An 18858-nucleotide genomic window follows, 5' to 3' on the forward strand; every position below is an offset into this window, starting at 1 on the left:
CTGTGAGGCTGTTAAGGTTTGAAAGATGAATGGAAAAAACCACAGCTGTACTACTATGGGAGCTTAGAAGTAGATAGACATGTAAATGGTTAATTACCAAACAATATGAGAGGGGCTGGCATAGATCCACGTATTAAATGCTGTGAGCATATTGATGGAGCCACTAATAATTTAGTTAGAGGAGTAGGTCAGGAGACTGTGATATTTGAGGTAGAAGGGTGAATAGAAAGGCCAGGAGGACATTTCCAGCAGAAGAAGAAAGTGCAGGTGTGTGGGGTGAGGGAAGCCTAGGGAAGAGGAAAGGGTGCTTGGGGATGAACGCCAAAGGACAGGCTGAGGTCTAAAGTGAAGGGCCTTGAATGCAACGCTAAGCAATTTGTGCTTTTTTTTTTTTTTTTTTTTTAACAAAAGTCAATTCAAATTTATGAAGGGTGTTACTTTTTTTTTCTGTTCTGTAAAATTCCCAGTTCTTTTGAAGCCCAGTTTTGTTTCGTTTTGTTTTGTTCGTTTAAAATGAAATCTTCCTAAATCTATCATTTTCTGTAATTATACAGGTATTTTATGTTTCTGTGTATAAGAGTATTACTCAGCATGAAAGTTTTTTTTAAGGACAGAGCTTTCTTCAGTCATCTTTTAAAAATCCTCTGGTACCTTGAACAAAAGTAGCTATTCAATCAATATTTTTAAAATTGAATCATGGTGTCCCATTCACAGTTGTCAGCTTACTTTTTAGGTGTAATTTAACAAACATAATTTGCCTGAAAATATCATTGCTAGTTTTATTGAATTTTATTTGTAGATTGTAATAAAAAAAACAACAACAAACCCGTTTTGATTATCCTTGAAGGTGACAGCCTTATTCTTCTGAGGGTGGATTTGAGTTTTAAAGATAACAAAAAGATACTCAGAAATCAAATCTGTTAGTTAATAAAGTAATCTTCCTTTAGTTCAAAAACAAATTTTGCATATGCTATTTCTTTTCTTGTCATTAAATTGACCCTGAAGCAACATTGTTAGTCAATAATCATTTAGATGTATTATGAGTGCCCTTGAAAATAATTACTTTAGGACTATAATTTATGTATGGAAATACATATTAATAAACATTTTATAACCTATCAGAATATATGTACATGTCTTTGTTAGGTAAGGTTTAAGCATCTACTCTACTCTGGGCTGCCACACCATATTTCCATACTACACCACACCACACTGTGCCATACTGGACCGTGTTGTGCTGCCCTGTGTCATTGTGCATGTCAATGAGTAACTATGGTATCAGTACTGCAGTAGTTTCAAGGCTGAATAGGATTCTGGTTGAGGTTCTTATAAGGTATCTAGAGGTATATGTACTCATTTATTAACTAGATCATATTCAGATTTCCTTAATAACAAAGATGTAGTAATACGTTACCGCAAATTTGTATAATTCAGTATCCAATTAAGGACAGAATATTCCATCTAGTGTTATGTCTCTTAAGTTTCTTTCAGTTTAGTACTGTCCACTGTCTCTTCTATTTTATAACAACAACTTATTGAAGAAATGAAGCTGGTTGCTTTAATAAAATGATAATAAAGACCCTGTTATTTTAATGAAATATCATTTGACTTGTTCTTTCTTGACTTAGTGTTAGTTCCAGAGGAAATCATGTAACATTATTTAAGAAGGGATATTGCAAATTGGGAAGTGTATAGAGGAGAGTGATTAGGGATATAAAACCACATCAATAAAAGCAGTAAGAGGAACTGAGATTGTTTAATCTAGGGAAGAGATGATTCAGGGGGATATGAAACTCTATTAAATAATCTCATTTATAGCTAATAACAATAATAATACTGAAGAATATGGAGGACCTAAAAAGTATTTGAAGTGATTTCTGTATATTAACTCTTTTTTTTTTTTTTTTTGAGACAGAGTCCCACTCTGTTGCCCGGGCTAGAGTGAGTGCTGTGGCGTCAGCCTAGCTCACAGCAACCTCAAACTCCTGGGCTCAAGTGATCCTCCTGCCTCAGCCTCCCGGGTAGCTGGGACTACAGGCATGCACCACCATGCCTGGCTAATTTTTTTTCTATATATATTTTTAGCTGTCCAAATAATTTCTCTATTTTTAGTAGAGACGGGGGTCTCGCTCTTGCTCAGGCTGGTCTCGAACTCCTGACCTTGAGCAATCCTCCCGCCTCGGCCTCCCAGAGTACTAGAATTACAGGCGTGAGCTACCACGCCCGGCCTGTATATTAACTCTTTTAATTCTCACAGCTATACACAAAGGCAGATAGTACCTTTTTTTCAGTATTCTATAGATAATAAAAGTGAGACATAGAAATGTAGAGATTTTTAAGGTCACACGTTATATAGCAGAGCCAGATTTTCAATCTGTGCAGACGGACTTCAGAGTAGGCACTTTAAAATACACATTTGCACAACAATGTGAATTGAACAACTGTTGTGTCTAAAGTACTATGCTTGGGACTCTTGAGATCTGGAGGTGATGAGGTTATGGATACTCCTCACAACAAAGTCTATGTCCACACAGTCTGAAGGACTGTTATGTAGAAAGGAAATTATATCCATTTTGAACAGTAGGGCCTCAAGTAATAGAACAAAGACCAGAGATGAAATTTACAGAAATGCTCATTTGGTCTAAATATAACAAAGATGTTTAATAAGACCCATTACAAATGGCAAGTGTTTCCTACTCAGGAGGGCTGATTTTATGTTAATGTTAATAGAGATGGGGTCTCGCTCTTGTTCAGGCTGGACTTGAACTCCTGACCTCAAGAGAGCCTCCCACCTCGGCCTCCCAGAGTGCTAGGATTACAGATGTGAGCCACCGCACCTGGCCAGGAGGGCTGATTTTAGTGGTCACTTCTGCTTAAGGTACAATAGGCAAGCTCAGAAGTTGGTGTGGTCGTAGTCACTGAAAATGATACACAGAGAGTTTAAGGGACTTGGCCTAGGTTGTACAGCTGTCGTGAATGTCAGAACCTGTTTGAATAAATTTAAACTAAGGACTGAAAGTTCCTGGAGGATGGGAATCCAGCCTGCCTTGTTCACTGTGGTATTCACAGCATGTAGCAAAATCCCTGAAGTATAGTTAGCATTCATATTTTTGTTAAGTAAATGAAAAGCTATATGCAGCCAATTTATAGTTGGTGTTAATACATATTATTAAGATGAAAGATTATAAGTAATTGTTTATAATAATTATTTCTGTGGTCTCAGATTTGGGAAAAATTATTCATTCATAATAATTTTACTTATTTATTATATTACATAACCAATTTTTTGATTTCTAGTGTTTTCAACAGTTTGAGGATGGTTCAGCTACAATGTAGCTTAATAAGGAGTATGTTTTCTTTAAATAACTTAATACCATTAAATAACCTTTAGAGGACTTCTACAAAATGACATGTTCTCTACTATCATAATACTGAAACTTAAACCTTCTTTTTTCCACTGTTATTCCAGCTTCTCATCTGTGCTTGCATTTCATATCTGACCTTTTTATGTTGTAGCCCAAATAACTTTGAACTTTTCTCAAGTTGTCCATTGTTGCATGAAAAATCTTCCAGCATCTTAAAGCACAGCCTACGCAAACAAAGAGATTGTTTGTTACAGAAAATTCCTCCACTTCTTGCTACTTTAAGTTCAATAAGTGTCCATAGCATTGTATTTATTTTATATTCAGTTATGAACTATTTTTATAGATTCCTTATAACTAGGAGTTGTTATTTTTTTTTTTTACAAGGAACCATATGCTAGAAAAACCATGTACATGTGTATTTTTGTATTAATTTTGATCATTTCTAACAAGTGACAATCTTCAGGGTAAAAATTTATGAGAAAAACATTTATTTCTTTATTATTTTTGTATCTAGGCATGCCAGAAGAATCCAAAGAGGATATTGAATCTCAACGTAAACTAAACATGGTTAAAAAACAGTGTTTCAAGAATGATATTCAACAACTGGTACTAGCGGCTTTGAACAGGGTATGTTCAATATAGGCTTTCTGCCTTTATAGTGCTAACTAGAATATTACATTTGGGGACCTACAGGGCCTTTTTAGTCTAAGTTTTCCATCCTCTGTTTACTGTGATGCTAGAAAATCATGTGGTTAGAAACATGAGATAAAAAATAGGGATGTGGGAGGTGAAGAGTTATGTACTAAGCCAAGTCCAGTTAAGTGCACTATCAATTCCAGACTTAGGCAAGGTTCTTTTGATTGCTAGTAACAGAAATCCAGTCTGGTTTGCTCAGTCAGAAAGAGAAGCAAAGACCCAGATGTCCAGCTAAACTTCACGAGCAATGTCAGGAGCTACGGCTGCTGTTTTCTCTCTCTGTCCTCTCCAGCTGCTTGTCTGGCTTTTCTGGGTCCCATGGTAAAAGGTTCAACCCAGGAAGACATACCAGGCACAACAGTAAAGTCTTCTTTGATTTTTCTGCTAGTTTTTATTGCTCTTCTCAGAGATAACCTCTCAAATGGTTGGTATGCATTTTTTCTTCCCATTTTTAGGCATTTATATACCTACATTATTACATTATAGTGAAAGTATCAATAAATCATGGGAAATATGAAAAAAGGAGAAGGGAGGAATTACAGTTATATTGTACAATGCAAAAGATATTGATGGAATTAATATGGTTTGGAAGCTTAACGTAAAATGAATTGGTCTTTTTTAAAAGATACCAAAATGTAAAGAATGATGAGAGTGAATGTTTTTGTGAAAGGAAGATAGTATTCAAATTAATTAATGGAAATGATTCCTTGTGATTTGGTGCACTTTGATAAATGTCATAAATTAATTAGAGTAGCCTCCAGAGAGATCTCCTTGAAAAATTCAATTTAAACTGAACTTTGTAATGTAATTGTCTCTGATATGTTTGAGTCATTTGTACTCAACTCTTAATATGATTCTTGAGTATAACAAGAGTATATACTATAATGGGTTAAATTTAATTTGAGAGATACTTGTTTAAAAAAAAAAAAAGTATATGGAAGGAACTTGTTAGGCACTGGGAAGATAAAAAAATGAGTATTCTTTGTACTCTTTGCTCCTGGATCTCATAATCTGGCAAGCGGAACAGCAGCCGCGCATGAAAACAGTTGTTCTATAGTGGCACTCGTGAGCCATGCTAGCTTTGTGAACATACTCTAGGAACATAGAGGAGGAAACAGCTAATTTAGAAAGTGTTGCCAGAGAAGAAAGAGGTGGCAGAGAAGCCTTATAGACAGCTCTGATTCTAGTCAGCCGACCTTCTCTGAAGTTGTTGGGCATGAGTGTCATAGAGGGGAAGCAGTCAGGAGTCAAGAGAGCTGGCAAGCACTGCGATGTGGAGAAATCACTCAGCTCCCACGGTTGACTTGCCTTTGGTAGAAGTGGTTGAGAACTACTTTTTTTCCCCCCATGCCAACACCTGAGTAATGACACTCAGCATCTCACTAAACCAACTATCACCGGGAGGTGAGGTGTTACGGTCACAGGGAAACAGAAGCAACAATATTTTATTTTAAAAAGCTCCGCAGTGTGATTCCCCTAATCCTTCACCATGGTTAAGAAAAAATGTTCTAAAAGATGAGAGTGATTACTTTAGCTCTAAAATTCTGTGATTGCAGGTCTCACTCTGGATAATGTTGATGGAGATCAGAGGTTTCAGGCCCAAATATTGTAGACACAATGAAATAATTACCATTGAAAAGACATCCGAACTTGGAAAGCAGAATTCCAAACAAAGTAGAACTTGAGATTCAGCTATGACTTACAAAGCAGAGACTAAGAAACATATTTATTAAAGGGAATCCATGTTGGGATACATAAAATTCCAGTAAAAATCAAGCTGAAGTTAAAATCTCTGTCTGGAACATTGATGTTCATTTATGCCTGATCCTTATAGCTTTTCCACAGATGAAAACTTTGTCACCTTTTCCAGAGAGATCTATTGTTACTGGAGAACAAAGTAGAAAATAGACTGTCAACATTTTGGCTGCGTCTGTGTTTTGTATGGGGTGACACTCCTGTTCTCTTTAGTCAAGGAACCCAGTAAAGTAAAACTAATCTTTTGATAAAATGGACACACATCAAAGAACTTTGGGCTTCACAAAAACCTTGGAGTTAAATGTACTTAGTTTAACTATTGATATTTATTTTAGTTGGAAATTACATGTAGTCAAAGACAGAGCTAATTTGCCAAATCAGCAACAATGACAACAACGAAAAGAAATTACGTATGAGTAAAATTTTAAAAGGTTTGTAGATGACACTACAGAAAACCATGAAAGTTAACTGAAAGGTACACAAGAAGAGTTGAACGTATGAAAAGATATACCTTCTTTTTTGATAAAAGGGCTAATTTTTAAAAATTGGAAATTGATCTATATTTATGAAACCTTAGTAAAAATAACAATAGTATTTTCTGGAACTAGGTAAGCTAGCATAAAATTTGTATGAAAAGATTAATATGCATGAATTATCAGGAGAATTTTAAAAAAGAGTGATAATTCAGATGCTCTGACTCCAACAGATCATCAAATATATTATAAAATTTTAGTAATTAAAATGGTCTGATACTGGCATTGGAGGAGATAAAATCAATGCCACATAATGGTGGCTCAGGAAATAGACTCAAATGAAAATGTGCAATGATATGATATTCCCTGATCACTGGGGGAAAAACAGATTACTCAATAACTTTTGTTGGAACAACTAACTCCAGGCATTTGGGGAAAGCAAAGGAAGCTGAATATTTATTTTATTCCTTTTGCCAAAACACATTACAGATGGGTGAGATTTAAAGGTAAAAAAGGAAATTGGCATATGTACATATGGAAAGGTTCAACTATATCATTATTAATGTAAATTAAAAAAGAAAACTCTTGTTGGAGGGAAACTTGGTAACATCTATCAAAATTAAAATGGATGTATTTTCTGATCAGCAATTCCACTCTAAGAATTTATAATATAGATTTACTTGCACATGTACACAAAGATTTTTAGACAAGACTATTCATGTGGCATTATTTGTACTAAGAAAAATGTGGCAACAAATTAAATGCTTACGTGGTAATCATTAGTGCTATTTGCCAAATATTTTTACTTCTGCCTTCTGGTGATTCTGGCACAGTATTTAGTAGTTAAGTTGAAGCATGTGACTAGTTTTGGCCAAAGAGTTGTATATGGAGGTAATAGCTGGTGGGTATCTTCCAGAACACTCTCTCAGGCACTACGCCCTGCATTGTTTGAGGTAGCAGTTGCTCCATCAGCAGAGGTCCCTTCTGACCTGTAACACATATGTAGCATGAGCAAGAATTGAACCTATTCTTTTATCGGCCTATGAAATATTGAGATTGCAGTTTCATTTAATCTGTCCTGACAACACAATACCTATCAATAGAGACCAATCAGATGAATTATACTACTTCCAAATTATATAGTTCTATGTAGGGATTAAAAAACAATGAGGTGAGATTCCTAATGTGCTAAGGAAAAATCTCCAATTTTCCATGAATATGAATATATCCCCCAGATATCCATTTTTTCCTTCATGTATATTAACACATTAGCCACATTTTTTGATGAAATTAGTACATTTCCACTTCCTAATATCCTCTCCCTTGTCTCTATCAACCAATTTTAGCAGATTATAGAATATTTGTTTTTATAGCTTCAGCTATGCAAAATTATCTAATAGTTAAGTTTGTGGGTCCTGGAGTCAGGATATCTGGGTTTGAATCTGATTCTACCACCTACAGACTGTGCACCCTGGAAAGTTACTTAATATCTTGGTTTCATTATTATAAAATGGAGTTAATAAATGGTTTTTCACTTAGAGTTATGAATATTTTATGAGATAATTCATGAAAGTATGCACTCAATAAATGTTAATTAATATTATTAATATTAGATTTTAAAGGATCTTTTGACCTCTGGCTATAAAAAATGAGAAAATCAAAGTATTCATATTTTCACTATCTCTTCCTGTTTTCCCACTGACTTTTGTTAAATAAATGAATTCTACATTGGCAGGGTGTGTAATATTTACATTTGGTTTTATAACCATACTTCCTAAGTTTGTTTTCATGTTATTCCTGCGGTTATGTGGATTCAATGTTCATCTCAAGTCCTTTTTTATATTTGTCCATGCATCTTTTAGTTGTCCTAATATCTTTAAAAAAGTTTAATTCCCTGAACATTTTGATGTTTAGAATTGTTTTGTTATTGTTGTTGTTGCCTTTGTATTGGACTCTTGAAAAACAGTTTTGTTGGTTATAAAATATGGGAGGTTTTATTTTCCTTCCTTGAAGACTTTGTAGGCATTCCACTGTGTTCTAGTACTGAATATTTTAATGGAGAATTCTTACACGAGCTTCATTTTTTTCTCACTTTTAAGTGACTTGATATTTTTGCCTGGCTGCCCAGAGGATTCTGTTATCTGGAAATCTAGCAACTGTGTTAGGATATATCTTAGTGTTAGTCCTGGGATATGGTGTTCTCGTTCTAGCTATACATTCAATCGCTTTTTTTCCTCTAAAGTTTTCTTGAATTACTACTTTAAATATATACCTTATTTGTTTCATTATTTTATCTTTCTTCTTTGGGGACATCAGTCATATAATCTTGGACCTCTTTTGCCTTAGCCTTTTAATTTTTCAAAGAATAATCCAGAGGCCACTAATTATTTATCAGCATGCTATTTACTCATATAGGAGGAGCATAAACCTATACAGTTATTTTATATATCCAAGAGCAAGGATGAGATTAATAAGAGAAAAAGGAGAAAGGGAGAAAAGAAAACAAAACAAATTATCTGGTAATAATGAGTTCATTTTCCTTTATTTGGCTAATCTACTTAGCTGCCAGCTAGGAAAGAGGCCAGTGTGGGCATTTTTCCCTTGAGCTGGCTAGCTTACTCAGTAGAGTAACTATTTCCATTATTTATGGATTCTCTTTAAAAAAATTTAAAAAACTTGAGTTGTAGAGCACAGGTGGTAGCATGTTTCTAATTATTGTTTGTAGGTGTCCTTCTTTTGGCACTGCCAAAGTTTCACTTGAAAACACTTGCTAAGTAAACTAGTAAGTTAATTTTATTCTCTATTTAGACAGAAATACAATCAATGACTATTTTCAAGATGGAGTATTAGATGAGTGAAGAAAAGTCCATTGTAGGCTTGTAAATATTATTGTATTATACCTAGATAATACATATATATATATTAATATTTCAAATTTATTTAACTATTAAAAACCAAATACTCCTAGTTAAGCACCGTCACATGTTATCATGTGATACTCTGAATTCTCTTTTTGCATAGATAATCACAGATTTCCTACTGCAAGTCATTAGTCATCATTGAACTGGACTGAAATTGTTAGAGACTAGGGGAGCTCAAGACAGAAGGACCAGTAGTTGAGTAGATACTTGTTACAGGTAAAGATATTAAGGACAAAGATAGTGCATTATAAATATCAATGGCTAGAATTTTAGCACAAAAAATAAGCCTCTGATGCATTTTGAGCTGAGGAACAGAACTGGCTACATAATTTGTGGGGCCCAGTACAACATGAAACTTGGACTCCTTTTTTGAAAATTATTAAGGCTTTCAAGATGGTGACAGCAGAGCATTAAACCAAGTGCTCTGAGCATGGAGCGTGTGTGACTGCACAGGTGCACACCTGGGAAGCTGGCCCTGCCTGCCAAGCAGAAATGACGGTACTATTAATCAAACAGAAAGTTCAGAATGACAAGCTGACTTCTTTTTTTGTTTTTTTATTTTTTAGAAGATACTAACTTTTGGCTTTGAACATCTGAGTTTAAGATGCTGGTGTCAAGCAAAGAGAAATGTGGGCTTCGAGGTTAAGAAAGTTTAAATTTCTTTGAATTATATACTCAAAGGTCTCTATGTCTTAATTTTTTTCATCAATGCACAGGGATAATACTAGTGTGTCCATGTCATAGGGTTTTGATGAGGTTTAAGTGAGTTATATGAAGTGATTAAAAGAGTGTCTGGCATGTTGCAAGTGCTGTGTGGGTTTTGGCATTGTTATTGTGGTTGTTGCTATTGTTGTTATTGTGACTTAAGCCATATTCGTGTATGAAATCCCATCCATGAAAAGAAGAATTTTAAGAAAAGAACTTTGGACAAGATTTGGAGTTGAAAGAAGAGATTATAAAGGCAATGGGCAAATGAATGGTTTTAAAGTTTGAGAATAATTAAGGGAGTCCTGTGTCATGGAAATCAAGGGATGAAAAAGCAGCAATTAAGTTGTTAGTGGACTTTTTTCTTTGAATGGTTTTAATTCAGAGTGGCTGGGACAGAAGTTTGATTATGTGAAATTAAGGGGTAGGGAGAATGTGGAGGTAGTGGGTGTAGACTTTTCTATTAATAAACATAGAAATGAAGGAAAAGTGGTAACCTGATAGCAGGGAAGACCCATTAAGGGAAACTGTCTTTCCCAGTAACACTTAAGTTTTCATCTCCAAGGAGAAGGTTTAGCCCAAGGTCTGACCCGCGGTCATCCCTCAATATTTATTGCATGGACAGAGTTATCGTATTTCATCCTAATAATAACCCTGTATTATTAAGATTATTTTAGAGAGGAAGAAGCTGAGACAGACACCAAACCATCCCTCTAGTTTCACTTCACACCACTGTGAATATCTTTATATTTCTTGAATAACCTTTTACTTACCACTTCTGATTAAATGTTATTTCCTTCATTTTTAATGGCCCTCAGATTCACAGAATTTAAACACAAATTTACTTGGCTCCAAAGCTGATGTGCTTTTACTACTCAGGGAATTGGTAAGATGGAGATAGTGACAGGAAAAAAATGTTACGTGGGGAAGGGGTATGAGTGTCTTGTCGAATGACAGATGAAATGATGCCCATGCTAAGCAGTGAGGAGGTGGGGAAGTAGGGAAGGTACAGGGTGAGAATCTGATGCTTCTCCCACCTGCTGTAAAAAAAGATGCTGAATGAAGACACTTGGGAGGCATTGGGGGATTAGACTGGGAAAGGGATGAAAATCTGTTTATTGAGAGTACAGAAGTGAGGAAGGTTGGAAGGCAGAAGGTTTTGGTCAGAGAGGCTACATCAGACCTTGAGGTCTGCCTTGAAGCTATTTCAGCTCTATAGTGTATCTGTAGTGGCAGCCACCGGGTCTTTGGAGTGGAGATAGTTTGGAACTAGTATCTGCAAAATATCATTCCATGTGAAAGCAAAAGCCTGAGAAGGGTAGCACTGTAGTTTTTGAAAGGAAAGCTGTGAGGTGGGCATTCACATCATGGTAGAGATTTGGAGAGCGGTGTTTTTGTGTGGAAAAGCAGAGATGACCAATGTTAGAGTTAGATGTATGTCACAGATGTCAAAAGAGGGCAGATGTGACTGTGATTGTGTGTTGGCTGTTTCCTTTGCAGTTGATGAGCAGGATGGCCTGGGGAAGAAAAGTGGCTTCTATTAAAATACCTGTAAATAATGTCAGGTCATCTGGAGGAAATTCATATGAAAGAGCCTGAGAGATGTTGTGATTAAAATCCTGAGCTTTTAAGGCAGACACATGCCTGGGCCTGACACTACTTATTATCTCTGTGACTTGAGCTCTTCTTATTCCTGCATCTTTAATGTTGGGCAAACCTATGACAGGAGGCTGTTGAGGGGAGAAATGAAATAAGGCTTTAACACTTCAAGGAAAGAGTAATTCTCAGTATTTTCTATGGTGAGAGGCAGCATTGGGTTTTATTGGTTAAATATGTAGGCTTTGGGGTCAGACATCCTTGGTTTGGTCTCATCTCTGCAATTTCCAGTCTGTATGACTTTAGGAATAGTTACTCAACCTTTCCTACCCTCAGTGAACTCATCCTCTAATGGGGATGATGTTAGTGTGGATTTCATGAAATTGTGAAAAGAAAATGCATGCAAAGTATTTAGCACAATGCCTGGCACAGAAGAAGCACTCAATAAATGTTAAAATGCTAGATCTTCTCCTTAATAATGAATACAATTAATTAGTAATATAGAAGGACAATCAAGGATATTCATTTGTATTTGGTTTACTTGATTTATATTTTGTCAGTGTAAAACTGGTTTTAACTAAGGACAGTGTTAAGATCTTATTTTTAAAAGCAAATATTCTTAAATCCCTTTTGATTGTAGTTCATTGGAAATCCTGGGATTCAGAAATGTGGATTAAAAGTAATTTCTTCTATAGCACATTTTCCTGAAGCATTAGCGATGTTATCCCTGGAAGGTGCTATTGATTCGGTGCTACACACACTGCAGATGTATCCAGACGACCAAGGTCAGTACAGTCTGAACTCAGGATTTAGAATGACTTTTTTTGGCTAATAGCTATTGCCTTTAAATTTTTTCTTCAGTTTTTCTTCAGTTTTGAGATTTAAAGCAATTAATTTTTGTTTATTTTTTCTTTCATTCTCCTAGAAATTCAGTATCTGGGTTTAAGTCTTATAGGATGCTTGATTTCAAAGAAGAATTTATGCATAGGAACTGAACATCTGCTGGCAAAAATTCTGGTTTCCAGCTTGCAACGATTTAAGGATGTTGCTGAAGTACAAATCGAAGTATGTGCAGTATCTTCAAGGGAATTTGGGAACTTGTGCAGATACACTTTCAGAGCAGTTTGTGTAATTCCCACTTTGCATTAGTGCATTCTAGTTAATTGAAAACCATTTATCATTTTGTAGTATTTTAATTATAGAAAGCAAAGAGCATTGCATTGAATCTCTGAAGATCCAGCATTTCATTATTAAATCTCGAAAATCAGCCTGTTTATTTGCCATTTGTCCTTCCCATAAAAGAGTAATGAATGTGCCAAGAAATTCCAGCTAGCTGAGTTTATTTGCTTAGATTTTAGATAAATAGATGTTATAATTATTCTGAAGTTTATCACTCGCTGTGTTTTATTGTGGGCTGCTTACCTCTAGTAATTTTGCTTCTTGATTTTCTTTCTTGCAGTGTTATGATGTTTTAACACTTTTCATCAAGTTAAATTTAAAACATGTTATGTAACAATTGTCTTTATAAGGAATCCAATATACTGGCCTAGGCTTAATCCAAGGGAGATTAAGAAATAAATTGTTTCAGTTTTTTTCTTTTAAATTTTAGCAAAACAGTTTCAGAGTTTCTGCTTTGGTTATGATTTTTGTTGTTGTTAGGTTTTTAAGTACTTTGGATTATGGTTTTTAAGTAATGAAGTTTGCATCTTTCATAAACCACACTCAGCCAATATTTTCATAAGTGGCAGCATTGACCAGGAACAAAAATACCTAGGCTCTAACTTTTGCACAGACATTATCAGTAAGTAAGAGAATGTGTGTAAAGGGTTTTTTGTTTTTTTTTTTTCAATTATAAAGTGCTGAACACACAACATTCTTAGATTAAAAACAACAATGCATTTTATAACTTTGCTCTTCATAACATGCTAGCCTGATTAAAGCCAAGACAGATTGATTAAAAGTAATCCTAGGAAAGGAAATTATTTTGTTTATGTGTGGAGCTCTCAATCACTGTGGATTAATTCATCTAGGCATAAATTTTAGGATCTCTATAGTAGAGGTTATAAATTGTTGATCAGTAGGCTAAATATGGCCTGCTGACAATATTTTATTTGGCCAGTGCAATGTTTAAAAGTTTTTAATTTGAATGATGTGCCTTCTACACATTTGCATTTCTGGCTTTGGTGCAGCATTCATTAGGTTTGCGGGAAACTTTGCTCTAGAGGTAGGTGGACCACATGTCCCTCAGACATGCATAAATTAAGGCTACTTCTCTTATCAAATTTTAGTAAGTATTTGTAGAAACTTAGCATCTTAAGAGCTCAAAATAATAATTTTGAGATGATTTTATTAATATTTTAGAGGTAATAAAATATTAAAAAGTTAAGATGATCTTTGGTGGGTTTACCCAAGCTAAATAATACTAAATCATAAGTTCAATCTTTCCATAAAATATCTCATGGGTGGAGAGGCCAGACCACTCTTTAGGATGTGCTTCAGGTGGTTCTAAAAAGAAACGGTCTTCTTTATAAATAACTTGCTACAAGAATGTAAACTTCTGAGTACCTTCAGAGCTTCTCAGATGCACTCATCGTGAATGAAATCTAGGAGCTCATACTTGTCTCTTTGAGGTAAAAATTTCAGAAGACAGCCAAAAGTTTGGGGGAATATGCTAGGCTTTCTAGAGAACCTGATCTGCAATCTTGTAATAAAAAAATTTACTCTAGTGGCCTATTTGGATCTGTAGCCCGGCTGATTGAGCTGTTCTAATCCTGTAGGTATGACTTTAGACAGCGTTTTTTAAAAGCCACATTTTCGAGAGTTAAGTCTTTTTCCTGCTTTGCTAGACGATGGTTTGTTAACTAGCATTTTCTCTGTGTGCTTGCTGCATTTCTTAGCAATGAGAGAGAGCAAGGGGTATTTGTTAACAGAATTGTTTCAATGTTTACAGCTTTCAAAGCACAAACCCAATAAATATATCTATAGTTAAATGGACATCCTAGGTATTAAGTTTCAAATACAAACTCTCTGTTGTACATTATTTATGTATTCTTTTTGCCCACAATTGCTTATATTATTATTATTTTTGGTCATGCTTTCAGGGCTTGCAGACAATCTTAGCAATACTCGAATTGTCGGTATCTTTTTCCAAGCTCCTGGTGTATCATTCATTTGATTCAGTAATATTCCATCAGCTGTCTTCCAGTATCATGGAACAAAAGGATCACCAGGTACAGTGTTTTTCACTTACGCACTAAACATTATGTATTTAGCTGACTCTAATTCTCAATTCCACCTTTTTTAGTTTATAAACCTCTGTTGCAAGTGCTTTGCAAAATTAGCTGTGGATGATGAGTTAAAAAATACAATGCTAGAGAGAGCATGTGACCAGAATAACAGTATCATGGTTGAATGCTTGCTTCTATTGGGAGCTGACGCCAATCAAGCAAAAGAGACAACTTCTTTAATTTGTCAGGTAAATATTCAATGTCTTACTTTTGTCTTTTCTCTATTTTTTTGCCCTGCTGTTGTATAGCTCTTACATTCTATTATTCTTCACTGGAGGATTGACCAGTTTATTGTAATTGCTTGTGATTTGTCGTAGGAGTTTAGATTCACAGAATTTCAGAAGTGATAGGGTCCTTTAGGTGTTATCAGTCCAGTCTTCCATTTTACTTGCTCACATACCTTGGTAGGTTGCAAAATAACTTGTTTCAAATGTGTCCCTGACTATACAACTTGTTCTCCAGCCACACTCCACTGAACACACAGTTTTGATCATTTTTTCAGCCATTTTCTTTATTTTTAGTTTCTTTACCTAGAAAGTTCTCCTCTCAGGGCTATTGTATGAAATCATGCAGGCTGTGCACTGCACATCTTTGGGGGTGTTATTCACACAGACATCCCTTGCTGTTGGCCACCCTCAAAGTTGTGTAACACCATTGCCTTTCTTTCCTTCTCTCCCTTCCTTCCTGAATCATGCAAACACCTATCTAACTGATAGATAGTTCTACTATTTTTTCAAAATCTAATCCAAATAATCTTTCTTTGATAAAGCCCTCTCCACACCCCCAAACCTCCAAACAAAATTAAGATTTACTTCTTCTGTAAGTCTATGACAATATATGTACACCTGTTGTATATTTTGTGAGTTCTATGAAAATAGAAAGGTACAGTGTTCATCTTTGTATCATTTTAAATATCTATTAATACCTCATTGCTTTACGTATAGTATGTATTCAATAAATATTTACTAAAATGCATTACGTGCATTTCAGGTTTGTCCTAGATGCATAAATGTTAGAGTTTATAATAGCATTTAGGTGGGACCATGTCTGTTTTCTCGAAATTTAATAATATTTCTAACAAAGCAATTATGTAGTGATTTAATAAACATTATTAATCAGTAGAGTACTGTGTTTTCTAATAATTTATTTTTAAGCCTTACTTTATTTAATTCCCACTTGCCTATGGATTGAAATCAATATCTCAACTGTAAGATTAAGTTAACAATAATTAGTAATTAACATAAAAAGAAACAGAATTTGTAACTCATTTTCATGCACCATTATGTTTATGCATTAAACCAAACAAATAATCAAATTATTTAAATTTAGTCAAATTCCTTTTAAGCAAGCAACATTTGAAATAGTTGCTTCTCTATTACTAAAGGTAATTGAATTATTTCCCTCAATAACTTAATGCATTTTTATTGTGCATCTTTTTTGTGCAGATCATTGCCTTAATGTTATTTGGAGATGCCAAAGAACTAAAAAGAAATTTCTGCTTCCGAGTCCTCATTAGGGAAACAACATACCTAGAAGCACCCAAGTGCAACTGCACTGCGTTCCCCACAAGAAATGTCTTCTACTCTTCTCTTATGTATCCAAATCTTTCTATACAATAGGCTTTTTATTTTCTTTCTCTTCCCATATTCTTTTGGACTTCAGAGGCTTATTTTTTATCTTCTCTTCTTAAAATAAAATCAGATCTTTACACCCTTGGGTTATCTATTAAATTTAAAGAATTTATTCTAGTTGTCAGAGGTTATTTGTATCTAGCAAAGAATAAATATAGATTAAATATTGTGGATGGATTCATTGAATGTACCTTATTTGTACCAGAGCAAAATAAGGTGATCAAGACTAGCCATTTGCCAAGAGGTTGCGTAATTAAAGACTATTCAGAGGAAGAGTGGAGTTAATTGTGCTTGGCTTTCTGAGGAAAATTTAGTGATGTAATGTACATGCTTGGTAGAGAAGATTCCAGAAGATTAACACTGAGACACAAATGCAGAGATAGAGACCTGAAGATAAGATGCATCAAATCATGGTGGGTGGGAAGAGTAAGGACAATGAAGTCTGAAAAAAATAATACCAAACACTTCTGTGGTGCTCATTGCCACATGGGCATTGCTCTGAGTACTTTACCCAATTCAGTCCTCACAATGGGTCTCAGTGTTAGCCCCATGACACAGGTGAGGAATTGAGGCACCAAGGGATTAAGTAATTTGCTAAGAACAATCTTCTGGTAAATGGTGGAGAATCTGCCTCCCAAGTGCCTGCTCTAAACTTTTGGCTAAACAGCAGATTCATAGTCGTGGTGGTATTCATTTACTTTCAAATACTAATTTGAAAAATTTGGTTTTGAGTGTGGGCTGCATTTGTTGTTAAGTTAGAAGATGAGAGAAAGATTGCAAAAAATGGTAAATTATAATTTTGATAAGAGTTATATTTTGAATTTTCTTCATTATTACTTAAATGCAAAACTGTGTATCTTTGAGCAGTACTTTTTTTCCTGTCAGGAAGTTGAAATTACTTTCATAAAAATGTGCGACTGTCCTAAAGGTAAAGACTATGTGAGATTTAAGGGAATTATTTCTTATTTTTGATGGCATTTATTTCTTTTCCCTGATACATTTTCATATATATATGCCTAAAGTCCAGATTGGATAGTTTGTATCCCCCAAGGAAAATTCCCTCTACAAAAATGTGCTGAGCATTCTCTCTGTGCAAAGTACTGTGCTAGATAATTAATAAGAGAGTATAAAAGGAGTTTCCTGTTTCAAGATAGTTTTTTCTAAGTGCGTGTGTGTGTGTGTGTGTGTGTGTGTGTGTGTGTTGGGGTTGAAGAGAGGATGAAACATAAATCACCTTAGTACAAAGTACAAAAAAGATCAGCTTTACCTTATTTTACTTTGTTTCAATCTAAATTTGAGGTGTAGAGAAAAATCCCACCAAGTTTGGTTTGCCAGTCTCCCAAAAGGAAAAATACAAGTTTTGTTATGCTTACTTTTTTTTTCCTTTAATAGGTATGTGAGAAAGAGAGCAGTCCCAAATTGGTGGAGCTCTTGCTGAATAGTGGGTCCCGTGAACAAGATGTGCGGAAAGCTCTGACTATAAGCATCGGGAAAGGAGACAGCCAAACCATCAGCTTGCTCTTAAGGAGGCTTGCCCTGGATATGGCCAATAATAGCATTTGCCTTGGAGGATTTTGTATAGGAAAAATTGAACCTTCTTGGCTTGGTCCTTTATTTCCAGATAAGACATCTAATCTCAGGAAACAAACAAGTAAGTTATCAACAAGAATATTTTGTACAATTCTTATTTTTAGTAGTTTTATTTTTAAAGTCACTAGTCTTTTAGTTATTAGTCATGCCAGTTTGATGTGCCTCAAGCCAAAAATATTGCGAAGATGTGGATATATTTTTTTGGCCATGAAATACTTGAATGTGACATCATATTTAAGTTCTTTATGAGACAGCAAAGATGTAGTTTATAAAAATAGAGCAAAGCAGTGGGAGCTTTCTGTGGGGTTACTTTTCTCTTTTGTATATTCTATACTTTATTATTAACGTAATACATCCTTGTTTTAAAAATAGGAAAGCATAAAAATTATGAGGAAAATAAAAATAACATTTTATTCCTTGTACGCAATTAATACAGATATTTTTCCTAGACTTTTTATATGCTTACATATACATATGCATTTAAGTGTATACGCAAAAACATAAACACATAGATACTTTGCATGTTTAACTTAATATATACTTTGTATTTTAATTGAGGATGCATTTGTTATCCTTTCAAGTTCATATGTATTTGAATATATTATGTACATTGATGACAAGTTATTATCCTCTGATCACATTTCTGCCTTTGGAGTCTTCTTATTTGCTCACACTGTATATGTTTTTAAGACTGGAGCTCCCAGCTTTCCCTCTGTTACCTTGGTCCCATGCCCATCTCCTTCTCAACAGTCATCTTACTCCATGGCTCGTCACTTTAAAAACTATCTTTCTGATAAGACTTTTGTTTTACTCTCATTTTACTGATGCACTTACTGGTA

General features: G+C 34.8%; 1 protein-coding gene across 2 annotated transcripts in view; it reads left to right on the plus strand.

The window, feature by feature from the left end:
* The window catches only part of LRRK2 (leucine rich repeat kinase 2), a 137426-nt gene that overhangs the window by 32975 nt on the left and 85593 nt on the right, over nt 1-18858 (plus strand). For both annotated transcript variants that reach the window (XM_069491825.1, XM_069491824.1), the window contains exons 14-19: nt 3880-3992; nt 12152-12296; nt 12437-12576; nt 14613-14741; nt 14816-14986; nt 17822-18080. In XM_069491825.1, the coding sequence (XP_069347926.1) occupies nt 3880-3992; nt 12152-12296; nt 12437-12576; nt 14613-14741; nt 14816-14986; nt 17822-18080 (957 nt within the window). The remainder of the gene's footprint in view (nt 1-3879; nt 3993-12151; nt 12297-12436; nt 12577-14612; nt 14742-14815; nt 14987-17821; nt 18081-18858) is intronic.

This window comes from Eulemur rufifrons, chromosome 16, assembly GCF_041146395.1.
Source record: "Eulemur rufifrons isolate Redbay chromosome 16, OSU_ERuf_1, whole genome shotgun sequence".
Classification (NCBI taxonomy): Eukaryota; Metazoa; Chordata; class Mammalia; order Primates; family Lemuridae; genus Eulemur; species Eulemur rufifrons.